Source organism: Tachyglossus aculeatus, chromosome 9 (assembly GCF_015852505.1).
Source record: "Tachyglossus aculeatus isolate mTacAcu1 chromosome 9, mTacAcu1.pri, whole genome shotgun sequence".
Taxonomy (NCBI): Eukaryota; Metazoa; Chordata; class Mammalia; order Monotremata; family Tachyglossidae; genus Tachyglossus; species Tachyglossus aculeatus.
In genome coordinates this window covers 42391869-42418968 of record NC_052074.1, presented here as the reverse complement: position 1 = coordinate 42418968, position 27100 = coordinate 42391869, and the positions used below count along the sequence as shown (strand labels likewise).

General features: G+C 46.1%; 1 protein-coding gene across 2 annotated transcripts in view; it reads right to left on the bottom strand.

Moving 5' to 3' along the window:
- Window positions 1-1920: 1920 nt before the first annotated feature.
- The window catches only part of LYPD6B (LY6/PLAUR domain containing 6B), a 77434-nt gene continuing 52254 nt past the window's right edge, over window positions 1921-27100 (bottom strand). For both annotated transcript variants that reach the window (XM_038751655.1, XM_038751654.1), the window contains 5 exons: window positions 11930-11982; window positions 9645-9797; window positions 5236-5334; window positions 3423-3553; window positions 1921-2978 (listed from right to left, as the gene is read on the bottom strand). In XM_038751655.1, coding sequence (XP_038607583.1) covers window positions 2814-2978; window positions 3423-3553; window positions 5236-5334; window positions 9645-9797; window positions 11930-11960 — 579 coding nt within the window. In that variant the 5' untranslated portion in view covers window positions 11961-11982 and the 3' untranslated portion in view covers window positions 1921-2813. The remainder of the gene's footprint in view (window positions 2979-3422; window positions 3554-5235; window positions 5335-9644; window positions 9798-11929; window positions 11983-27100) is intronic.

Genomic DNA, 27100 nt, shown 5'->3' with positions numbered 1-27100 from the left:
CGGGATATGAACCCAGGACCTCTGACTCTAAAGCCTGTGCTCTTTCCAATGAGCCACACTGCTTCAAAAGCTAGCCTCGTTTATAAATACCTTTCTCCTTTTTTGTTCTGGTGTCAGTCAGACAGGTTTTTGAGCTGCCCAGGGCTACCAGCCACCTCTGTCTTTCAGCCGCATTAACTGCTTTCATATAGAAATGCTGCTCCCCTGGAATTATTAACTCCATTCTCGTGTTGACCGTGGGGTGAACTTTAATTTCACAAAATAAAGTTTATCCACTACTTGCTGCTTCTCGCTGAGCGCTTACTGTGAGCAGAGCACTGGACTAAATGCTTGGAGGAGTGTAATATAATAAAGTTGGTAGACACATTCCCTGCCCACAAGGAGCTTAGGGAATGATGCTCAGAGAATATGATAATAATAATAATAATAATGATGGCATTTATTAAGCTATGTCCAAAGCACTGTTCTAAGCGCTGGGAAGGTTACAAGGTGATCAGGTTGTCCTACGGGGGGCTCACAGTCTTAATCCCCATTTTCCAGATGAGGGAACTGAGGCACAGAGAAGTGAAGTGACTTGCCCAAAGTCACACAGCTGACAATTGGCAGAGCTGGGATTTGAACCCAGGACCTCTGACTCCAAAGCCCGGGCTCTTTCCACTGAGCCACGCTGCTTCTCATGCTCAGAGAGGTTAAGTTACTTGCCAAAGGTCACACAGCAAGCAAAGGCAGGACTAGAACCCAGTCTCCTGACTCCTAGTTAGGACTCCTAAAGCAGAGAAGCAACACAGCATACTGGAGAGAGCACGGGCGTGAGAGTCAGAAGGTCACAGGTTCTAATTCCGGCTCCGGCGCTTCATTTCATTCATTCAATTGTATTTACTGAGCGCTTACTTTGTGCGCTTGTCTGCTGTGTGACCTGCGGCAAGTTGTTTCACTAATCTATGCCTCAGTTACCCCATCTGTAAAATGGGGATTAAGACTGTGAGCCCCACAGAGGACAGGGACTGTGGAACATAGTGAGTGCTTAACAAATACCATCATTATTATTAGTCCTGGGCTCTTTCCATTAAGCTTCACTACTGTCTGGGGTTGCATGTGTCCTGGATTATACCACCTGAAAAGGAACACTTGAGGCCACCCCTCTTAACCCACATGGTTTTAGTTAGCCATTCTTTCAGGATCAGAGGGAAAGGGGGTCTCCGATCAGCCTACCAGGAGCGAAGGTCCCGTAACGATGCTCATGAAGACCTTGGGAGTGTCCACCATGCTCAGCTCTTTCGGCCCGGGAGGTCTGTGTCTTGCAGAAAGCCACAGTTAAGGAAACTGGCACTGCCCTCACCCCTCCACACATGCCACCTTTCCACCAGGCTGTACCCACATGGGCACGTTTTCAGACACTCGTTCTGCCTTCATGCGGAGGGAAAACACAGATTTGGACACCTTTGGAGACAAATGACTGGAGTTTTTCTTTTAAATGTAATTTGTTAAGCACTTACTATGTGTCAAGCGTTGTTCTAAACACTGGGGTAAAGAGAAAAGAGTCCCACATGGGGCTTGTATTCTAAGCAGGAGGGAGGACAGGTATTGAATCCACAGTTTTGCACATAGGAGAGCTGAGACACAGAAGTGAAATGACTGGCCCATGGTCACCCAGCAGACCAGCGGCAAAGTCAGGACTAGAACTCAGGTCCTTTGACTCCAAGGTCCAGGCTTTTTCCACTAGGTCCCACTGCTTGTGGGGGTCCCTGTAGCTACAGGAAGCACTAACTCAGAAGCCATCAGCAGAAGCCCCCCCTAACTACGACAGGTGGTGGGCTTTGGGGAGAGAAACAGAGACCAATCAAGGAAGAGTGGAGGGACATTTATGCTATCCACCAGCCCTCTTGAGACAAAACTGATGTTTCTGTGTTATACTGGTCAAATTACTGGTTATACTGGTTGCCCCCACTTAGCCCTCACCTCCACAGTACATAACTACACTGGGTTGCTTTGGCAGTCGATGGTATTTATTGAGCCCTGACTATGTGCAGGGCACGGTACTAAGCACTTGGGAGAGTAGAACAATATAACAGACACATTCCCTGCCCATAAAAAGCTTACGGTCTAGAGGACTGATATCTGGTATCTAGCGGCATGCTTTCACAATGCCACTTGATCCAGTGATCAATCAACCAATGGTATTTGAGCATTTACAAAGTGCAGAGCTCTTGGGAGAATACAAGACAACATTTGGTAGATAGGATCCCTGCCATCATGGAGGAATGGCTTGTCTTTTCCAGGTCCTCGATGGGACACGGAATTCTTTCCGGGGAAAGGTAAGTGCACCGAGGGTTGCAGTCTTCACAGAGCAACCTGGCAGGCTGAGAGCGTGGCAAAGACCCTTCACTGGTAGCTGGGCCACACGTCTGCGTGCCCGGAGAATATGTCCCACGCTGCATTTTGGCATGGTCAAAATGGCTGGGTAATGGGAGGCCTGGCCTTTGTGTCTGACGGCCTCGACGACAACACCCGACGGCCGAAAAAGGCAAAGAGGAGGCTTCAGATGAGAACTCGAGGGGTTGGCGGCAGAATCCCCCGCACGGAACGAGTCCCCTTCCCTCCTGCCGGGAGTCAAAAGAGTCGAATCTCAACCTTCAAGGGCCGCCTCTCCATCACCTGCCGCCGTTTGTCAGCAGGTTGGCCAAGCCACTAACCCGTACTCCGCACCGTCTGTCTCCCCCCGGCCCTGGCCACAGTCCCCAGAGGAGAATCACCTCCCCGAGCTGGGTCTATCCGGGTCCTGCAGTGTCCCGGCTTGGCGGCCCAGGGTGATGTCAGAGCCAGCGGACGGCCAGCCCCAAGGCCAGCACGGACAGACCGGGAGTCCTGGCTGCGCCGGAGGACGCCCTGCGGGCGGGCAGGATCGCCAACACGGCGTTCGTGCGGTTGGTCGGGACTTCGACGTTGCAGATCATCCCTTCACAGCAGGACCTACACTCCTGAGGGGGCACGGAGCAGGAAGACGGAAATAAAGGAGGTAATGGGGGAAGAAAGAAAGGAGGTTATTTAGAGAGGCTCTCAGGAGGCTCGTGACCAACTGCATCAAGGCCTTATTAATAATAATAATAATAATAGTTGTGGGAAGGGATTGTATCTGTTCATTGTACTTTCCCAAGCATTAGTACAGTGCTCTGAACCTAGTAAGTGCTCAATAAGTACTATTAATTGGCCCTCTACCTGGGCAACCTTCGTGACATAAAACAAGTGTACCCCATCGCATAATGGATTCCCAAAGGTGCAAATTTTGAGGGCCTTATTTTCCCCCATAAAGCATTAAAATACTCCAACATTACCAGCCTCCTTGCCCACAGATTGGCCTTCCACCCTTAGCCTTAAGTCGTCCCTGACAGAACATTTTCCCGTCACAAAACATGGATGCTTACAGTCCGCCCGGACTCTTGGTGGTGCTGACAGCCAACAAAATGGCAGTCACTCTTGGAAGCGCATTTCTTGGTGACGGAAGTGCTTCTCCCATGACTCGTGAAGTGATGGACCGTCAGACAATACTGGGCACCTAGGAAGGGAAACCGACACCACTGTCAAGCAGTACATAAAACGTGTCCCGGCCACAGCGGAAACTTCTTCTCAAAGGCAGGAAAGCCATAAACATCAACTCCCTAATGGCTATCATCTAAACCTCCATGAGGGGAGAGGGAGGGCATTTTTTAGAGGATCAAAATTCGGTCTGTTGGGAAATGACAACCCAAGATGAAACTGGGTATCATCAAGGATGCTTTTCATTCCTGGTCTCACCTCTCAGATTGTCTTTGTACGTTTCTTCTGCCTCTTGGACTCAGCCCCACTTCTGTCCAAGACGCAGGACTTCCATAACCCTGTGAAACTATTCAGATTTTTCCATCTTGACATCTTCAAACTACGAGCTGTTCTATCCTTGTTCTTCCTCCCACTTACTGCGAGCCAGGCACCGTACTAAGCGCTGAGGAAGAAACAAGTTAATCAGGTTGGACAAAATCCCTGTCCCATAAAGGGCTCGCAATCTTAATCTCCTTTTCACAAATAATAATAATAATGATAATGATATTTGTTAAGCGCTTACTGTGTGCCAAGCACTGTTCTAAGCGCTGGGGGGGATACAAGGTGAACAGGTTGTCCCACATGGGGCTCACAGTCTTCATTCCCATTTTCCAGATGAGGTAACTGAGGCACAGAGAAGCTAAGTGACTTGCCCAAAGTCACCCAGAAGACAAATGGCAGAGGCAGGATTGGAACCCAGGTTCCATTTGGAACCTAAACGACTAATTTACCTATAGGTTGCAAGCTCCTTAAGGGCAGAGCACATGTGCCTTGCTTCTGGCGTACTCTCCTGTGAGCTGAGAACAGGGCTCTGCACTCAGTGGATGCCCAATCTATCCCAGTAATTGACTGATTTTGATATGGTCAGACAGAAAGAGGGAGAAAAGGAAATGAAGTTCAATCTCAAAGGAAACTTGGATAAGACTAGAGAATTAACACAACCCAAAGACATACAAGTCCTAATACTTCTTCCTGAATTCAAAACAGGACCCAAAAGACGATGACACACACCTTGAACCAAAATGGCATGTGTGCTACAGTCAGGGATTAAAACCAGGGGCAGAAAATAGGGTGTAAGTGGAAGAAGAAATATTGTTCATGTTTTTGAATTGTAAACCCCATGAGGGACATGTTAGTCTGCTTCCCTAAGTCCCTCTGGCAGCAGTTTCTTCTCCAGGGCTTCCCTTTAACCATATGCACCTCAGTGGAAAGCACATGGGCTTTGGAGTCAGAGGTCACGGGTTCTAATCCCTGCTCTGCCAATTGTCAGCTGTGTGACTTTGGGCCAGTCACTTCACTTCTCTGGGCCTCAGTTACCTCATTTGTAAAATGGGGATGAAGACTGTGAGCCCCCTGTGGGACAACCTGATTGCCTTGTAACTTCTCCAGCGCTTAGAACAGTGCTCTGCACATATTAAGCGCTTAATAAATGCCATTATTATTATTATTATTATTATTATTATTGACTCACTCTAGATTGCAACTCATTGTGGGGAGGGAATGCATCTGCTTATTGTTGTACTGCAGTCTCCCCAGCGCTTAGTACGTTACACTGCACCCAGTAAGCACTCAATAAATTCAACTGAATGAATGTTCTGCATGCCGTAGGAGTTCCATCAATAAAAGTCATCGATTGACAAGCCGCCCTCCCGGCTGACTTACTCGGCGGACACCACTTATCCTCAGCCCAGCGGTTGCAGTTGTAGTTGTCTCCTGCTCTGTCGCAGGTGAAGCACTTGAAGCTGTTTGGAAACGGGGTGGCTTTAAAGAAACGATTTCAAACGTCAGTCGGGGGGGCGGTGACCGAAGTGGGGAAGGCATTCACCGGGGCTGGGAAGACGGGGTCCGTGGTTCCCCCCACCCCAAGAAAACGCAAGCCTGATCCATTTGGTTCCCAAGAGCCTTCTTTCCCCTCTGCTCCACCCACCTGGATAATAATAATATTAATAATAATAATAATGATGGCATTTGTCAAGCGCTTACTATGTGCAAAGCACTGTTCTAAGTGCTGGGTAGGATACAAGGTGATCAGGTTGTCCCCCCTGGGGCTCACAGTCTTCATCCCCATTTTACAGATGAGGGAACTGAGGCTCAGAGAAGTGAAGTGACTTGCCCAAAGTCACACAGCTGACAAGTGGCAGAGCCAGGATTAGAACCCATGACCTCTGACGCCCAAGCCCGGGCTCTTTCCACTGAGCCACACTGCGTCCTACCCCTCACGTAGGCCATTAGTGATGGCCACCTCAACCAGCTTCAGGCTCGGGTGTGGGGAGGCCGGAGAGGGCAAGACCCCTTCTACTCTATATGTTGCCAACTTGTACTTCCCAAGTGCTTAGTACAGTGCTCTGCACACAATAAGTGCTCAATAAATACGATTGAATGAATGAATGAATGAATATAAGCAATGTTGAGGATCAATTACTCAATGGTATTTGAGCGTTTATTATATGCAGAGCACTGAATGAAGAGCTTTGAAGAGTGTAATATAACAGATGGTAAGTACACTTCCTCCCCATAAGAAGCTTAATAATAATAATAATGGCATTTATTAAGTGCTTACTATGTGCAAAGCACTGTTCTAAGCACTGGGGAGGTTACAAGGTGATCAAGTTGTCCCATGGGGGGCTCACAGTCTTCATCCCCATTTTACAGATGAGGGAACTGAGGCACAGAGAGTTAAGTGACTTGCCCAAAGTCACACAGCTGACAAGTGGCGGAGTCGGGATTTGAACCCATGACCTCTGACTCCAAAGACCAGGCTCTTTCCAGACCATCTCCATATGTTGCCGATTTGTACTTCCCAAATGCTTAGTACAGTGCTCTGCATTCACTCATTCATTCAATCTACACACAGTAAGCACTCAATAAATATGGTTGAATGAATGAATGAATGTCACTTGCCCAAGGTCACAGAACAGACAAGTGGTGGAGCAAGGATTAGAACCCACGTCCTTCTGATTCCCAGGCCTGTGCTCTATCCACTAGGCTACATTTGGGTAGGGACTGCCTCTCTCTGTTGCCAAATTGTACTTTCCAAGCACTTAGTACAGTGCTCTGCACACAGTAAGCGCTCAATAAATATGATTGAATGAATGAATGAATTATTCAAGGCATACTGCTTTCCCCTCTGTGAGATAAAAGGCCAAAAATTAAACTGGCAGATTGGCCTGATGATTGAGTGCTAGCAGTTTTTAGTACAGTATTCGTTAAGCACTTATTATGTGTCAAGCACTGTTCTAAGCGCTGGGGTAGGTACAACTTAATGAGGCCAGACACAGTCCCTGTCCCACGTGACCCACAGTCCAAGTAGGAGGGAGAATAGGTATTGAATCGCCGTTTTATTATGAGGAAACTGAGGCCCAGAGAAATTAAGTGACTTGCTCAAGGTGACCCAGCAGATAACTGACAGTCAACCTACGCAGCAAGCAAAAACTCCTCACTCTTGGCTTCAAGGCTGTCCATCATCTCGTCCCCTCCTACCTCACCTCCCTTCTTTCCTTCTCCGGCCCAGCCCGCACCCTCCGCTCCTCTGCCGCCGCTCACCTCCTCACCGGGCCTCATTCTCGCCCGTCCCGCCGTCGACCCCTGACCCACGTCCTCCCCCTGGCATGGAATGCCCTCCCTCTGCACATCCTCCAACCTAGCTCTCTTCCTCCCTTCAAAGCCCTACTGAGAGCTCACCTCCTCCAAGAGGCCTTCCCACACTGAGCCCCCTTTTTCCTCTTCTCCTCCCCATGCCCCCTGCCCTACCTCCTTCCCCTCCTCACAGCACCTGTATATGTTTGTACAGATTTATTACTCTATTTATTTTACTTATCCATATTTACTATTCTATTTATTTTGTTAATGAGGTGCATCTAGCTTTATTTCTATTTATTCTGACGACTTGACACCTGTCCACATGTTTTGTTTTGTTGTCTGTCTCCCCCTTCTAGACTGTGAGCCCATTGTTGGGCAGGGACCGTCTCTATACATTGCCAACTTGGACTTCCCAAGTGCTTAGCACACAGTAAGCACTCAATAAATACAATTGAATGAATGAAAGAACTGACAGAGCCAGCATTAGAACCCAGATCCTCTGATTCCCAAATCCATGCTCTTTCCACTAGCTAGTCCTCTTTTCTTACACTCTCAAAGGACAGTACCTCGTTAACTGCCGTACATCAAGTATGACTACCCAGTACTACGTGCTTAATCTGTTTGTAAGATACCAGTCGCTGTAGGGCAAATATTGATGGAATGAGTGAAATGGACTGTGAAATCTCAATTGTTTTGGAACCCGGGTAGACCCTAGTTTGGGCAAAACGTAGGTTTTCACACCACCTTTTGGATAGCAGAATTAGAAAAGGTTCTTCTGAAAACCCAACTTTCTGCATACAGCATACCATGGAGTCAGAATCGATGATATTTATCGAATTGATATTAGCCGTAGTCAGGATCCTTTCCCACAGCGAGTTTACAATCTAGTGGAGGGGACAAACAAATTACAGCCAGGGGAAGCAACAGAATACAGGGGTACATGGATCAGTTTTGTGGGGTTGGAATGAGTATCATAATCATAATAATAATATAATGGCATTTATTAAGTGCTGACTATGTGCAAAGCACTGTTCTAAGCGCTGGGGAGGTTACAAGGTGATCAGGTTGTCCCACAGGGAGCTCACAGTCCTAATCCCCATTTTACAGATGAGGTAACTGAGGCCCAGAGAAGTTAAGTGACTTGCCCTAAGTCACACAGCTGACAAGTGGTGGAACCGGGATTTGAACCCACGACCTCTGACTCCAAAGCCCGGGCTCTTTCCACTGAGCCACACTGATTTCTCTAGCCACGCTGCTTCTCTAATAATGATGGTATTTGTTAAGGGCTTACTATGTGCCAAGCACTGTTCTAAACACTGGGGAGATACAAGGTGATCAGGTTGTCCCACATGGGGCTCACAGTCTTAATCCCCATTTTACCGATGAGGTCACCGAGGCCCAGAGAATTTAAGTGACTTGCCCAAAGTCACACAGCTGACAATTGGCGGAGCCGTGATTTGAACCCATGACCTCTGACTCCAAAGCCTGGGCTCTTTCCACTGAGCCACACTGCTTAATAAAATGCTTAGTGGATAGATCCAAGCAACAGCTCCTGTCCCACTAGGGGCTCAATCTTAATCTCCATTTTATAGATGAGATAACTGAGGCACAGAGAAGTGAAATGACTTGCCCAAGGCCACAGAGCAGACAAGTGGCAGGGCCGGGATTGGAACCCAGATCCTTCCGACTCCTACTAGGCGACACTGCACACTGGAGGTGTGATTTTAGTTAGAAGACACTTGTGGGCACCGTTGGACACAGGAAGAGTACTACAGCAATTGACTTTTCAATTAGATGCTCTCACTCCTGCCTCCCACAATAATTAATAATAATGGTATTTGTTAAGCACTTACTATATGCCAGGCACTGTACTAAGCGCTGGGGTGGAGACAAGCAAATCAGGTTGGACACAGTCCCTGTCCCACGTGGGGCTCAGTTTCAATCCCCATTTTACAAATAAGGTAACAGGCATGGAGAAGTGAAGTGACTTGCCCAAGGTCACAGCAGACAAGTTGTGGAGCCAGGATTTTATGTACATAACTCTTCATACTCCACTATCTCATCCTGACAGGGTCTTTCCTTCCCCCTGGTCTTTTCCTCCACCCAATCACAAATAGAAGAAAAAAGGAACTGAAACCTCACCACTGTGGTTTTATTTAATTCCTTTTCTCCCCCACAAGTCAGTTAAAATGAGAAGTCGTACTAGACACCAAGAACAAAAGCATTTGAGACATTGAGGGAAATTCTCTTTTCTCATCTGCTCAGTTTTGCACTTGAACTCAGTTTCTCTTCCCATTAAATCATTCAATCGTATTTATTGAGCACTTACTCTGTGCAGAGCACTGATCTCTTGATCTCTTGATCAGAGATCAGATCAAGATCAGATCTTGATCAGAGATCGCTTGATCTCTGTAACATAGCCAACGACGGAGGAGTTATTAATTGCGGGGACTGAACAGGAAACTGCTGTCCCAGCACTAAAGCCTACTTACGGTCTAGAGGAGGCTTCACACTGTAGAAATTGATGTTCTTGGCTAGAGCCCCGTTTTCGGCAAAGACGAAGATCTGAAGGAAAGCCATGGCTAACACACGGCACCGAGATGGCATGCTGACTCCTAGCCTGGGCATGCCCCAAGCCTGGTGACCTGTGGGGGAATAGAGAAGCCCCAAATCATTCCAAAAGGATAAGCAAGGAGCAACGGAGACATGGGATTGAGCTCCTGGATTTTTCATCAGCAAGTGTTATTCATCTTTCCAGAGCCCGTGCGCTTGCTCACTGAAACTCTATCGGCTCAAAGATAGGCCAGGATTGTCTTCTGCTGGGCAATCTTCATCTCCCAAGATCTCACCTCTCTGCTCTTCATGAGGCTAAGAGCCAGCCACTGATAGGAGGTCTCTGGGGAGATTTAACCATCAGTTTTTACAATGTCCATGCTGCAGGATGGGCTGAAAATATAAATAATAATAGTAATGGCACGTTAAGTGCTTCCTATGTGCCAGGCACCGTACTAACTGCTACAAGCAAATCGGGTTGGACACAGTCCCTGTCCCACGTGGGGCTCACAGTCTCAATCCCCATTTTACAGATGAGGTAACAGACGAGGAGAAGTGACTCGCCCAAGGTCACACAGCAGACAAGTGGCAGAGCCGGGATTAGAATCCCTGATCTTCAGACTCCTAGGCCCGTGCTCTATCCACTCATTCAATTCGTTCAATCGTATTTATTGAGCGCTTACTGTGTGCACAGCACTGTATTAAGCGCTTGGGAAGTACAAGTTGGCAACATAGTTGGCAATCCACTATGCCATACTGCTTCCAATATCAATGCCTTTTGGCCCCAAAAGGAAGGACTGTCTCTATATGATGCCAACTTGTACTTCCCAAGCGCTTAGTACAGTGCCCTGCACACAGTAAGCGCTCAATAAATATGATTGATTGATTGATTGATTGAAACTAAAGGAAAAATAAACTTGAGTCTCTTGCTCATGACAGTGAGGACGTTGGGTAAGTTGCTCTGTTTGGCCAATAGAGTCAAACAGCCAAGTTTCTAGCCAAAGAAGAGATTTCTATGCATGAGTATAAGCGCCTTGTGGGTGGAGAACATGTTCTCGCTTCTGTTGTACTTCTCAGGTGCACCTAGTAAGTGCTCAAAATATACTTACCTACCGCTACTTATGCTAAAAAACGCTCTTTACTCTAGACCCAGAAATATCATCATGCAATCTCCTCTCTACTTGATGGCTCAACTTTGTATCATGAACCCCATTGTCTGGAAGCTCCAAATCCCAAAATTTAATTATAGGCATTGGAGGCCATATGAAAGAAGCCTATATTTTACAGCGCTAAGCAGATTCCAGAAAAGGCGGCCCGTGAATTAGACCTTCAGGTAGCATGTTGGAACAAAATACATGCGGTGCCAGCTGACTCCTCCGGGTAAACACAGAAGCAAGGGCAGTTAATGTAAGAAAGCCTCTGGAAGTCTTCAGGAGAGTCAGCAAAAGACAATTGTAAAAAAGATTCTTATCAATCTGCGGAGGTAACAAAATTACAGTGTGTCACCGGGCCTATCAATCACAATTACTACCTTTGGAAACCGAAAACTTCACCTCTTCAAAACTCCACTTACAGGGTGAAGCTCACCGAAGGACTGGAACAGGCTGATGATGATATCGACAGTGATTCCTGCCCTACAGGGGGATCATAATCTTAACAAGAGGAAGAACAGATACCGAACCACTTTGCGGATGAGGAAACTGAGGCCCAGAGAAACTAAGGGACTTGTCCCAGGTCACAGAGCAGGCACATGGCGGGGGCCAGGATTAGAACTCAGGTCCTCCAACTCCCAGGCCTGGGCTCCTTCTACTAGGCCACGAGTGTATTAAACGGTTCTTTGACAGCGACACGAAAGCAACTTCTAAACCATATGTTGGAATAGCCAGCGCACTTCAAGCAGAATTCAAAATAGCCTCATAGCAAAACTCAATGAGAGGGAATTTATCATATCTTCCCCTCCGGAGAACCATGGCAAAGTCTAACTATGATCAATCTCAACATTTCCAAGTCCTCAGCTGGATAGCACTGGCTAAATACTCTCCTCCAGAGGTTTAAATCACGGTGTACTATATCACTATTGAACTGGATGTTATAAAATGAGACACTCCATGTGTGAGACTGAGTCACGATAAATAAATAGAGCATACTGGCACTGCAACGATGGGAAAAAGAATCTTGTGCCTGTGAAGAAACGGGAGTAATGATTCCCATATTGATAGATTACCTTTCTCCTGAAGCTCTGCCATATGTATCATCTCACTTGTTCTCACGGCATCCCTGGGAAGTAGGCAGGAAACAATCATTAGTAAAAGAGCAAGATGCCTTTAGTCATAATAATAATAATAATAATAATGACATTTATTAAGTGCTTACTATGTGCAAAGCACTGTTCTAAGAGCTGGGGAGGTTACAAGGTAATCAGGTTGTCCCACGAGGGGCTCACAGTCTTCATCCCCATTTTACAGATGAGGTAACTGAGGCATAGAGAAGTGATGTGACTTGCCCAAAGTCACACAGCTGACAATTGGCGGAGCTGGGATTCAAACCTATGACCTCTGACTCTAAAGCCCAGGCTCTTTCCACTGAGCCAAGCTGCGTCTCTCCTTAAGACCATGGCTGTTCCTCTTTTGCATGGTCCTTACTGGAATCTAGATTTTTCTTGGAAAACCATACAAGAGTCACTGACTTATTCAGGACACTGGTGATATCAAAATGACAACAATAATCACGGCAGGGAGGTTTTTTTTATTTAAATGGCATTTGTTAAAAGCTTACTATGTGCCAGGCACTGTTCTAAGAACCGGGGTACATACAAGGTAATCAGGTTGGACACAGTCCCTGTTGTATATGGGGCTCACAATCAACCCCCATTTTACAAGTGAAGTAACAGAGGCGCAGAGAAGCGAAGCGACTTGTCCAAGGTCACACAGTGGGCAAGTGGCGGAGCGGGAATTAGAACCCAGGTCCTTCTGATTCCCAGGTCCGTGCTCTATCCACTAAGCCACACTGCTTCTCATTCCAGAGACTGTGGCTGGAGAATTTTCCCAGCCCAGAGAAGAGCCGGGAAATACGTTGTGATAGTTATGAGGATAATACGGAATGTTCTCCTTCTTAGAAAACCTTTAGCGCTTCCTTATTTGGCTGCTCCACTCTTCCTACTCATTCATTCATTCACCAGCATTCACTGAGCACCTACAGTGAGCACAGCACCGTACTAAGAGCTTGGGAGCATATTCATTCATTCATTCAATCGTATTTATTGAGCGCTTACTGTGTGCAGACCACGGTACTAAGCGCTTGGGAAGTACAAGTTGGCAACATATAGAGACGGTCCCTACCCAACAGTGGGCTCATAGTCTCTCCAAATAAGAGACAGGATAGGAACTAATGATGATGGCAGTGCTTCTTTGGAGCTTAATTTCCACCTCCTGAAACTTAGCTCATCATCCTTCAAGCAATCGCATTTACTGGGCGCTAATTGTGTGCAGAGCACTGAACTAAGCGCCTGGGTGAGTACGGTAACACAACATAACAGAGTTGGTAGGCATATTGTGTGCCCACAGTGACCTTACAGTCTAGAGGGGGAGGCGCATATTAATATAAATAAATTACAGATAAGTACATCAGTGCAATGGGGCTGAGGGGGATGATGAATAAAGGGAGAAAATCAAGGTGATACAGAAGGGAGTGGGAGAAGAGGAAATGAAGGCTCAGTTGGGGAAGAAGGCCTCTTGGAGGAGATGGGCCTTCAATAAGGCTTTGAAGGTGGGGAAGAGTAATTGTCCATTAGAAATGAATAAGGAAGGCATTTCAAGCTAGAGGCAGGATGTGGGCGAGAGATTGGTGGCAAGATAGGTGAGATCATGGTACAGTGAGTAGGTTGGCATTAGAAGAGTGAAGTGCGCGGGCTGGATTGTAATAAGAGAGTTGTAAGTTGAGGTAAGAGGGGGCAAGGGGATTGAATGCTTTAAAGCCGATGGTAAGGCGTTTCTGTTTGATGCAGAGGTGGATTGGTGACCACTGGAGGTTATCGAGGAGTGGGAAAACAAGGACGGTACGTTTTTGTAGGAGGATGATCCGGGAAGCAGAGTGAAATATGGACTGAAGTGGGGAGAAACAGGTAGCAGGGAGGTCAGCAAGGAGGCTGATACAATAATCAAGGTGGGATTGGAATTCCCTTTCTCCAGGTCTCTCCTCAAGCTCCATCTCTCAGATCTTAAACTCTCCTCCCTCAAGCAGTTTAAGAAGTAAATGAAGGTGGAGAGTCAAAGAATGGGAGCCCCATGTGGGACATGGACTCTGTCCAAATTGATTAGCTCATACACACCCCCGTGCTTAGTATAGTGCCTGGCACCTAGTAAGCCCTTAAGTACCACAATTATTATTGAAGAGCAAACTGTGGGAATGTTTGTTTCTCCACATCATGAGCACAGCACGAGGTTCCTGAAGGGCAGGATAGGAAGTGGGCAGCCTGTGGAGAATTGTTCAATCGTATTTATTGAGTGCTTACTCTGTGCAGAGTACGGTACTAAGCGCTCGGGAAGTACAAATCGGCAACATATGGAGATGGTCCCTACCCAACAATGGGCTCACAGTCTAGAAGGGGGAGACAGACAACAAAACAAAACAGGTAGACAGGTGTTAATACCATCAGAATAAACAGATTTATAATACAGCCCCAGGTCACCTTGGGGAAACCCTCCAGGAATTACCCAGGGGACATAGTTCAGACTGTAGTCTGGAAGACCACAGTTTTATTTTGTATGGTATTTAAGTGTTTACTATGTACCAGGTACTGTACTAAGTGCTGGGATAGATACAACCCAGTTGGGTTCATTCATTCAATTGTATTTTGTTAGCGCTTACTGTGTGCAGAGCACTGTACGAAGCACTTGGGTAATGGCATTCCATGATGGCATTTATTAAGCGCTTACTATGTGCAAAGCACTGTTCTAAGCACTGGAGAGGTTACAAGGTGATCAGGTTGTCCCACGGGGGCCTCACAGCCTTCATCCCTATTTTACGGATGAGGTAACTGAGGCACAGAGAAGCCAAGTGACTTGTCCAAAGTCACACAGCTGACAAGTGGCGGGGCTGGGATTTGAACCCATGACCTCTGACTCCAAAGACCGTACTCTTTCCACTGCGCCATGCTGCTTCTCTAAACAGCAGCATGTATTGTATTGGGTGAGTACAATATAACGATACAGACACATTCCCTGTCCACAATGAGCTTACACTCTAGAGGTTGGACACACAGGGCCACATGGGGCTCACAGTCTTAATCCCCATTTTACAAATGAGGGAACTGAGGTATAGAGAAGTTAAGTGATTTGCCCAAGGTCACACAGCAGACACCCAGAGAAGCAGCGTGGCTCAGTGGAAAGAGCCCGGGCTTTGGAGTCAGAGGTCATGGGTTCAAATCCCGGCTCCACCAACTGTCAGCTGTGTGACTTTGGGCAAGTCACTTCACTTCTCTGGGCCTCAGTTCCCTCATCTATAAAATGGGGATGAAGACTGTGAGCCCCCCGTGGGACAACCTGATCATCTTGTAACCTCCCCAGCACTTAGAACAGTGCTTTGCACATAGTAAGCGCTTAATAAATGCCATCATTATTATTATTATCATTATTACTGAGCACGTACTGTGTGCAGAGCATTCATTCGTTCATTCAATGGTATTTATTGAGCGCTTACTGTGTGCAGAGCACTGTACTGAGCGCTTGGGAAGTACAAGTTGGCAACACATCAACACGGTCCCTACCCAACAGTGGGCTCACAGTCTAGAAGAGCATTGTACTAAGCGCTTGGGAGAGTACAACATAACAGTAAGCAGATACATCCCCTGCCCACAGCGTCTAGAGGGGTGTCTGCGGTGTGACTTGGGCAAGTCACTTCCCTTCTCTGGGTCTCAGTTACCTCATCCGTAAAATGGGGATTAAGGGTGTGAGCCCCATGCTGGGGGGGCAGGGACTGGATCCAATCCAATTTGCTTCGTACAGTGCCTGGCACCTAGGAAGCGCTGAACGAGTACGATAATTATCATGAATTATTATTCACATTTTTCCCCTCCGCCACCCCGACGTGAGATCACACCCTGAGGCAGTCACCTCCCTGGCTTACGGACTGTCTCTATATGTTGCCAATTTGAACTTCCCAAGCACTTAGTACAGTGCTCTGCACACAGTAAGCGCTCAATAAATACGATTGATGATGATGATGATGACAGCGGGCCCGGCCAATAGGATGTTATTTATTGAATCAATAAGTGGTATCCTAGTGCCCGAGAGAAGGAATGCCCGCAGGGAATCGCCGACTTACTGGCACAATCTGACTCGAGTCATTGTTGGCTGAGGGGAGTTCTCCTTTTTTCTGCTGACACAAATGAGAGATTCGGAGATGGGCATAAAATAATTGGTCTACAGATGTTTTTCTCATGCGTTAACTTCAACCCTGCATAGCGTTGCATTTTCTTTCACCTCTATTGCTTCATGTAGCTCATGCTGGAACAGGAGCGTTCGAAGGTTAATAAAGGGATGCTGTGTGGCTTAGCGGAAAGAGCATGGGCTCGGGAGGCGGAGGTCGTGGGTTCTAATCCTAAATCACTTCCCTTCTCTGTGCCTCAGTTACCTCATCTATAAAATGGGGATTAAGATTATGAGGACCATGTGGGACGTGGATTGTGTCGTAGTTGATTAGCTTGGACAGCGTGGCTCAGTGTACAGAGCCCGGGCTTTGGAGTCAGAGGTCATGGGTTCAAATTCCGGCTCCACCAACTGTCAGTCACTTAACTTCTCTGGGCCTCAGTGACCTCATCTGTAAAATGGGGATTAAAACTGTGAGCCCCCCGTGGGACAACTTGATCACCTTGTGACCTCCCCAACGCTTAGAACAGTGCTTTGCACATAGTAAGTGCTTAAGAAATACCATCATTATTATTATTATTAGCTTGTACCTATTCCAGCGCTTACTAAAGTGCGTGGCATATAGTAAGCACTTAAAAAAATACCACCCCTCCCATTTATAAGTGCTTAATAAATAAATAAATTTATTAATCAGGTAGCAGAACTGACTGTGCCATTACCTCATCTGGCCATGGACTGTGTCAAGCCTGATTAGCCTGTATCTACCCTAGCACTTAGTACACTGCCTGGCACATAGTAAGTGCCTAACAAATACCATTAAAAAAAATCCCCATCGTCTGCTTAAAATATAATTTTTCATAGCCACCTTCGAACATATGGGTTTGACCACGAGCCTGATCAGCATTTGGCCACAGCCCAGAAAAAAGAGTTTAGCCCACCTGGTAATAATGATGGCATTTATTAAGCGCTTACTATGTGCAAGGAGTTTTGACAGTTTTGACCTTCTGGTGGTCCTTCTTTCCCTCCAACTCAAAACGTGACATCCCAACCGGGTGGCTGAAAGCCCACCTTCGTTTTTGAGAGAAAAAGGAGGAAAAAAGTGCTTCTGAAGGTGCCATCATTACACCCTCACAAACCAACCTGGCACGGGGAAACAATGGATTCGAGCCCTTCTGAAGAACATTCCCAGACTCAGCTGCCAGCTGGAACAGGTATTTGGGGTTTTGGGGTTGAGATGTTGCTTTGTTTTTTCTCCACTATTAAGCAACAGGGTTTGCTCCTGAAATCAGGGAGGGGTTGATACAAACCCATCCCAACTGTCTCCCTGAAACGCTGGTTATAAAACCAGAGAGAACAGGACAAAGGCAGGCAATATAAAACACTTGGGAGAGCTAGGTCGTCAAATGCAGTCTGAGGAAGGCATAAATACTTTAGCCTTTCACAGGTTCCTGATAGTCACTGAGCAAATTAGCAACTTCCTGAGCAAAACTTGTGTGTGCCTGTAAAAGGACCAATCTCTCCTTGCCTTCCCTACCCCCTCACACAAAACCAAGATTTATTGCCCTCCCGGAGATTCTCCAGGTAGTGTTTTCGAGCCCAGAGCAGGAGGCCCAAATCTGTAGTGTTTTCGAGCCCAGGGCAAGAGGCCCAAATCTGTGGAATGAAAACCAAAAAAAAAAAAACAAAAAACAACCTCTCCAGGGTCGTGGGGGTATGATTAGCAACACTGTTCTGGCCTTCTGGGCCTCAGAGATTGATTCTCCCGTAAGGACACACCTCGAGTAGTCTGTTCTTTAAATTTTCTTCTTCTGAGACTCTTGAAGAACATGCTAGGCTACTCTATATCCCCCTTGAATTTGGCCCTGTCAGGGTTGGGGGAGACTTTAGGACCCTCGGCTCCCAGACAGAGGTGGTGGAAGCAATTAAGTTTATAACAGGAAAAGCCCATGAGCGTTCAGCTGTTTGGTCAGGAATGGATTCCGTCTGAGGCGAGACCACATTGCCGTCTGTCTGCCTCTCCCCACCCCACCAGATAATAATGATAATTGGGGTATTTGTTAACCGTATATTATGTGCAAGCGCTGCAGTACGCTGCATGGGGCACATACGAGTTAATCAGATCAGAAAAAGTCCCTGACCCACACGATGCACACAGTCTAAGTTAAAGGGAGAAGCAGCGTTACCTAGTGGATAGAACACAGGCTTTGGGAGTCAGAAGAACCTGGGTTCTAATCCCCCATTTTACCTCCTTCCCTTCCCCACAGCACCTGTATATATGTATATATGTTTGTACATATTTATTACTCTATTTATTTATTTATTTTACTTGTACATATCTATTCTATTTATTTTATTTTGTTAGTATGTTTGGTTTTGTTCTCTGTCTCCCCCTTTTAGACTGTGAGCCCACTGTTGGGTAGGGACTGTCTCTATATGTTGCCAATTTGTACTTCCCAAGCGCTTAGTACAGTGCTCTGCACATAGTAAGCACTCAATAAATACGATTGATTGATTGATTGATTCTAATTCCGGCTCTGACACTTGTCTGCTGTGTGACCTTGGACAAGTCACTTCATTTCTCTAGGCTTCAGTTACCTCATCTGTAAACTGGGCGTTAAGACGGTTGAGCCCCATGTGGGACACACACTGTGTCCAATCTGATTAGCCTGTGCCTATCCCAGAGCTTAGAACTGTGCTTGACGCATAGTAAGTGCTTAACAAATGCCATCATCATAAAGATCATTATTATTCTCCTCCCTCAGGCTGTCCTGGATGCCTGCTTCCTACTAAGTGAGGACATGCCCAGGAACATTGTTCAGCAATAACAATAATAATAATAATAATGGCATTTTTTAAGTGCTTACTATGTGCCAGTCACTGTACTAAGGAGAAGCAATGTGGCTTAGTGGAAAGAGCCCGGGCTTGGGAGTTGGAGGTCATGAATTCAAATCCCGGCTCCACCACTTGTCAGCTCTGTGACTTTGGACAAGTCATTTCACTTCTCCGGGCCTCCGTTACCTCATCTGTAAAATGGGGATTAAGACTGTGAGCCCCACGTGGGACAGCCTAATTACCTTGTCTCTACCTCAGCTCTTAGAATAGTGCTGGACACATAGGAGGCGCTTAACAAATACCATTAGTATTATTGTTAATAATAAGTCACTTCACTTCTCTGGGCCTCTGTTACCTCATTTGTAAAATGGGGATTAAGACTGTGAGCCCCACGTGGGACAGCCTAATTACCTTGTCTCTACCTCAGCTCTTAGAACAGTGCTGGACACATAGGAAGCGCTTAACAAATACCCATTAGTATTATTGTTAATAATAAGTCACTTCACTTCTCTGGGCCTCCGTTACCTCATCTGTAAAATGGGGATTAAGACTGTGAGCCCCACGTGAGACAACCTGATCACCTTGTATCCCCCCAGCGCTTAGAACAGTGCTTTGCACATAGTAAGTGCTTAACAAATGCCATCATTATTATTATTATTACCTCAGCTCTTAGAACAGTGCTGGACACATAGGAAGCACTTAAATATCATTATTATTATTATTATTATTATTATTATTATTACTATTACTAAGCACTGGGGTGAATACAAGTGAATCGGGTTGGACACAGTCCCCTCTCCCACATGGGGATCGCAGTCTTGATCCCCATTTTACTGAACAGTGCTGGACAAATAGGAAGCGCTTAACAAATATCATTATTATTATTACTATTACTAAGCACTGGGGTGAATACAAGTGAATCGGGTTGGACACAGTCCCCTCTCCCACATGGGGATCACAGTCTCGATCCCCGTTTTACAGATGAGGTCACTGAGGCCCAGCGGAGTGAAGTGACTTGTCCAAGGACACACAGCAGACAAGTTGCGGAGCCGGGATTAGAACCTATGACCTTTTGACTCCCAAGCCCCGGCTCTATCCTCTATGCCACACTGGGATACCTTGGCTCAAGCCAAATGATCAATCATCTTCTAGACTGTGAGCCCACTGTTGGGTAGGGACCGTCTCTATCTGTTGCCAACCTGTACTTCCAAAGCGCTTAGTATAGTGCTCTGCACACAGTAAGCGCTCAATACATACGATTGAATGAATGAATAATAAATGAGAAGCAGCGTGGCTCCGTGGAAAGAGCCCAAGCTTTGGAGTCAGAGGTCATGGGTTCAAATCCCGGCTCCGCCAGTTGTCAGCTGTGTGACTTTGGGCAAGCCACTTAACTTCTCTGGGCCTCAGTGACCTCATCTGTAAAATGGGGATTAAGATTGTGAGCCGCACATGGGATAACCTGATCGCCTTGTATCCCCCCAGTGCTTAGAACAGTGCTTTGCACATAGTAAGCGCTTAACAAGTACCATCATCATCAAATGCCGTCATTATTATTATTATTATTATTATTATTATTATTTGCCATGCGCAGAGCACCATTCTAAGCGCTTAAGAGAGTACAATTCCACCGAGCTCGTAGACAGGAGAGCAAGCCCTTCTGGGAAGGGTGGTTAAGTCTGGTTAAGTGGTTAAGTCCCAAGCGCTTAGAACAGTGCTTTGCACATAGTAAGCGCTTAATACATGCTGTAAAAATAAATAAATAAATAAATAAGTCAGCCTTGCTGATTAAACGCTATAAAATTAATTAATTAATTAATTAAAAAAGTCAGCCTTGCTGATAAGGAGAATCCAAGGTTGCCAGTCCACCCACCTCCTCTCCCTCCCTCCCTCCGGGCAACCAACCTCGTTAATCAAATGAAATCAGCATTCTTCCCACCCCGTCCCCCAGCCTTCTCTTTTAGACTGTGAGCCCACTGTTCGGTAGGGACTGTCTCTATATGTTGCCAACTTGTACTTCCCAAGCGCTTAGTACAGTGCTCTGCACACAGTAAGTGCTCAATAAATACGATTGATTGATTGATTGACCAAGTTTTTACTGGCCTCTGGCAGGCAGGCGAGTCGCTAGCTGGGCCCCTGACACAGAGGCTAATATTGTCTCTGGGAGCAGACATCCTTCCCCCCATCAGACAAGGTGAGGTTGGAGCAATTGAGGCCAATGCTGGAGACTATCGCATTTTATTCAATCATAGTTATCGAGCGCTTACCGTGCACAGAGCACTGTACTAAGCGCTCGGGAGAGGCTCAGTGGAAAGAGCCCGGGCTTGGGAGTCAGAGGTCATTGATTCTAATCCCGGATCCGCAGCTTTTATTTTTTAATGGCATTTTATTAAGCGCTTACTATGTGCAAAGCACTGTCCTAATAATAATAATAATAATAATAATAATAATGGCATTTATTAAGCGCTTACTATGTGCAAAGCCCTGTCCTAATAATAATAATAATAATGGCATTTATTAAGTGCTTACTATGTGCAAAGCACTGTTCTAAGAGCTGAGCACTGTTCTAAGTTCTAAGCACTGGGGAGGTTACAAGATGATCAGGTTGTCCCACGTGGGGCTCACGGTCTTAATCCCCATTTTACAGATGAGATCACTGAGGCCCAGAGAAGTGAAGTGACTTGCCCAAAGTCACACAGCTGACAATTGGTGGAGCCAGGATTTGAACCCAAGATCTCTGACTCCAAAGCCCGGGCTCTTTCCACTGAGCCACGCTGCGCTTGTCAGCTGTGTGACTTTGGGCAAGTCACTTCACTTCTCTGGGCCTCAGACTGTGAGCCCCACCTGGGACAACCTGATCACCTGGTAACCTCCCCAGCGCTTAGAACAGTGCATTGCACATAGTAAGCGCTTAATAAATGCCATTATTATTATTATTATCATTATTAAAAGGGGCTTTGTCTGAAGGCAGGTTGTCCCAGCCTCCAATTGGAAAGTCCATTCATTCATTCAGTCGTATTTATTGAGGGCTTACTGTGTGCAGAGCACTATACTAAGCGCTTCTCATCGCCCCAATGCTGTCAGTCCGTCCGGCACTCTGAATCCAGCCCCAGTGTGGCCTAGTGGATAGAGCACGGGCCTGAGAGCCAGAAAGACCTGGGTTCTAATCCTGCTTTCGCCTCATGTGTGCTGTGTGACCTGGGGCGGGTCCCACTTGACTTTTCTGGGCCTCAGCTTAATGATGGTGGTGTTTGTTAAGCGCTTACTATGTGCCAGGCACTGTATCAATCAATCATATTTATTGAGCGCTTACTGTGTGCAGAGCACTGTACTAAGCACTTGGGAAGTCCAAGTTGGCAACATATAGAGACAGTCCCTACCCAACAGTGGGCTCACAGTCTAAAAGGGGGAGACAGAGAACAAAACCAGACATACTAACAAAATAAAATAAATAGAATAGATATGTACAAGTAAAATAAATAAATAAATAAATAAATAGAGTAATAAATATGTACAAACATATATACAGGTGCTGTGGGGAAGGGAAGGAGGTAAGATGGGGGGAGGTACCACATGGAGGAGAGCCTGGGAGGCGGAATAAAAGGTTTTTCTCCAGAATTTCCCTGTACTAAGCGCTGGTACTCAGAGGGTACTCAGTTACCTCGTCTGAAAAAGACTGTGAGTCCCACGTTGGTTGTGGACCGCGTCCCACCTGATTTAGCTTGTGAATCAACCCCAGAACGTAGTGCCTGGCACATAGTAAGCTCTTAAAAATATCGTGAAAAAAACCCAGCAACCCTCTCCCACCTTACATAGCCTGTTCTTTGTCCGTCCGCCCTCGTGGAACAACCTGATCGCTTTGTATCCACCCCAGCGCTTAGAACAGTGCTTCGCACATAGTAGGCGTTTAACAAACGCCATCATTATTATTAAACAGACACATTCCCTGCCCACAACAAACCCGCCTGTCCACAAGGCCCTAATACAGAAGCAGTGGAAAGAGCCCGGGCTTTGGAATCAGAGGTCATGGGTTCTAATCCCGGCTCCGCCGCTTGTCAGCTGTGTGACTTTGGGCAAGTCACTTCACTTCTCTGTGCCTCAGTTCCCTCATCTGGAAAATGGGGATTAAGACTGTGAGCCCCATATGGGACAACCTGATCGCTTTGTATCCACCCCAGCGCTTAGAACAGTGCTTCGCACATAGTAGGCGTTTAACAAACGCCATCATTATTATTAAACAGACACATTCCCTGCCCACAACAAACCCGCCTGTCCACAAGGCCCTAATAGAGAAGCAGTGGAAAGAGCCCGGGCTTTGGAATCAGAGGTCATGGGTTCTAATCCTGGCTCCACTGCTTGTCAGCTATGTGACTTTGGGCAAGTCACTTCACTTCTCTGGGCCTTAGTTCCCTCATCTGGAAAATGGGGATTAGACTGTGAGCCCCATGTGGGACAACTTGATCACTTTGTATCCACCCCAGAGCTTAGAACAGTGCTTCGCACATAGTAGGCGTTTAACAAATGCTATCATTATTATTAAACAGACACATTCCCTGCCCACAACAAACCCGCCTGTCCACAAGGCCCTAATAGAGAAGCAGCGTGGCTCAGTGGAAAGAGCCCGGGCTTTGGAATCAGAGGTCATGGGTTCTAATCCCAGCTCCGCCGCTTGTCAGCTGTGTGACTTTGGGTAAGTCACTTCACTTCTCTGTGCCTTAGTTCCCTCATCTGGAAAATGGGGATTAAGACTGTGAGCCCCACGTGGGACAACCTGATCACTTTGTATCCGCCCCAGCGCTTAGAACAGTGCTTTGCACATAGTAGGCGTTTAACAAATGCCATCATTATTATTAAACAGACACATTCCCTACCCCCAACAAACCCACCAGTCCACAGGGCCCTAATCAATCATCCAGTTCATGGTATTTACTGAGTACCTGCTACACTTAGGAGAGTAGAATAAAGGATGAATGAACTACCTTTAAGGAGCTCTTTTTTTTCATGGTATGTATTAGGCACTTACTTTGGGCCAGGCACTGTTCTAAGCGCTGGGGTAGATCTTGAGAAGCAGCGTGGCACAGTGGAAAGAGCCGGGCTTTGGAGTCAGAGGTCATGGGTTCTAATCCCGACTCCGCCACACGCGTGCTGTGTGACCTTGGACAAGTCACTTAACTTCTCTGTGCCTCAGTTCCCTCATCTGTAAAATGGGGATTAAGACTGTGAGCCCCACGTGGGACAACTTGATCACCTTGTATTCCCCCCCCACCCCGCACCCAGGCGCTTAGAACAGTGCTCCACCACATGTCTGCTGTGTGACCTTGGGCAAGTCACTTCACTTCTCTGAGCCTCAGTTACCTCATCTGTAAAATGGGGATTAAGACTGTGAGCCCCATGTGGGACAACCTGATCACTTTGTACCCCCCCCAGCGCTTAGAACAGTGCTTGGCACATAGTAAGTGCTTAACAAATGCCAACATTATTATTATTATTATTATTATTATTATTATTATTATTATAGTAAGCGCTTAACAAATGCCATCATAATAATAATAATAAAATACAAGGTCATCAGGGTTAAAACAGTCCCTGTCCAACATGCTGCTTCCATACTGTCCTACAGATCAAGCGCTTAGTACAAGCGCTTAGTACAGTGCTCTGCACACAATAAGTGCTCAATAAATACAATTGAATGAGTGAATGAATTGGAGGCAGTATGGCCTAATGGAAAGAGCGCCTAGGAGTCTGAGGACCTGGGTTCTAATCCCAGCTCTGCCGCTTGTCTGCTGTGTGACCCGGGCAAGTCACTTCACTTCTCCGGGCCTCAATTTCCTCATCTGAAAAATGGGGATTCAATCCCCATTCTCCCTCCACCTTCGACAGGGAGCCCCATGTGGGATGGGTACCGGGTACAACCTGATTAATTTGTAACTTGTGCTTCCCAAGCACACAGTAAGCGCTCAATAAATACGACAATGAATGAATGAATCTGCCCCAGGGTTAGAGCAGTGCTTTGCACATAGTAAGTGCCAGGAAATGTGTCTGTTCGACTGTTATACTGTACTCTCCCAAGTGCTTAGTACAGTGCTCAACACACAATAAACGCTCAATAAATAATAATAATAATAGCAACGAAGGCACTTATTAAGCGCTTACTATGTGTAAAGCACTGTTCTAAGCACTGGGGAGGTTACAAGGTGATCAGGTTGTCCCATGAGGGGCTCTGTCATTTAGTTCTCTAAATACAACTGACTGATACTTGATGGGTGAGAAAACTAAGGCATGGAGAATAATAATAATAATAATAATGATGGTATTTGTTAAGCACTTAATATGTGCCAAGCACTGTTCTGAGCACTGGGTTGGGGGGAGACAAGGTAATCAGGTTGTCCCAGATGGGACAGTCTTAATCCCCATTTTACAGATGAGGTAACTGAGGCCCAGAGAAGTTGAGTGACTTGCCCAAAGTCACACAGCCGACAAGTATTCAGTATTCAATCGTATTTACTGAGCGCTTACTGTGTGCTGAGCACTGTACTAAGCGCTTGGGAAGGACAAATTGGCAACATCTAGAGACGGTCCCTACCCAACAATGGGCTCACAGTCTAGAAGGGGGAGACAGACAACAAAACAAAACACGTGGGCAGGCGTCAAAACCGTCAGAATAAATAAATTTATAGCTATATGCACATCATTAACAAAATAAATAGTAAATATGTACAAGTAAAATAGAGTAATAAATCTGTCCAAACATAGTGGGAGAGCCGGGATTAGAACCCACAACCTCTGACCCCCAAGCCCGTGCTCTTCTGCCCCCAACTTAACCCTCCAGGGCTCCATCCCTACCTAAGAGGTTCTTCCACCCGGGTTTACAGGATCCTTCGATCCTTTGATCAGAAATAAATGAAGGAGATTGCTCCAGAGCGCTTAGAACAGTGTTTTGCACATAGTAAGCACTTAACAAATACCATTATTATTATTAGAGAAAATGAGGGTGTTTTTATAGGTCATCGGTTGAGGTCTTGCCACAAGCTTAAATAGGAGATTTCAGGCTTATTTTCCTGGGAGTTAGGTTATTGCCGCGAGCTGCATTTTACTGAAGAGAAAACAAACCCAGAGGGGTTAAGTAACCAGCCCAAGGTCACACAGCAGACCTGGAGCGGGTCCAGGGACAAATCCTCCGCTTTGGCACCCTTGGGCGGCTCATTGGGCTCATTAGAGAAGCAGCGTGGGTTAATTCCAACCTTATGAAAAGGATGCATCCTCCAACTCTCTTTATGTAAACATACAAAAGTATAAAATATATAAATATAAAAATAATATAATAATAATATATAATAATATAATATAATAATATAATATATAACAATATAATAATATAGTATATAATATAAATATATAAATATACACAGCAGTTGTGTATATTTGTACATATTTATTACTCTATTTTATTAATGATGTGTCTATATCTCTAATTCTATTTATCTATTTTTGATACTACTGATGCCTGTCTATTTGTTTTGTTGTCTGTCTCCCCCTTCTAGATTGTGAGCCCGTTGTTGGGTAGGGATTGTCTCTACCTGTTGCCAAATTGTACTTTCCAAGCTTAGTCCAGTGCTCTGCACACAGTAAGTGCTCAATAAATACGATTGAATAAATGAATGAATGAACTCTCTTGTACTGTACGCTCCCAAGCGCTAAGTGCTCAGTAAATACTATCGATTGAGTGATAGAAGGCCTTCAGGCACAAAATTGATGAGCAGTTCAATGTCTGATCAGGACAGATGGCAATGGGGTTGCTCAGCCTATTTCAGAGCACTGTACTGAGAGCTAAATACAGTGCTCTGCACACAGAAGGCACTCAATCCATCAACCGTATTTACTGAGTGCCCAGTACAGCTTGCTGTGGGCAGGAAATATGTCTGTTATATTGTTAATTGTACTCTCCCAAGAGCTTAGTAATAATAATAATAATGGCATTTGTTAAGCGCTATCCAACCTTGGCTTCACAGACTCCGTCCTCTCCTGGTTCTCCTCTTACCTCTCCGGCCGTTCTTTCTCAGTCTCTTTTGCAGGCTCCTCCTCCCCCTCCCATTCTCTCACTGTGGGGGTTCCCCAAGGTTCAGTGCTTGGTCCCCTTCTGTTCTCGATCTACACGCACTCCCTTGGTGACCTCATTCGCACCCACGGCTTCAACTATCATC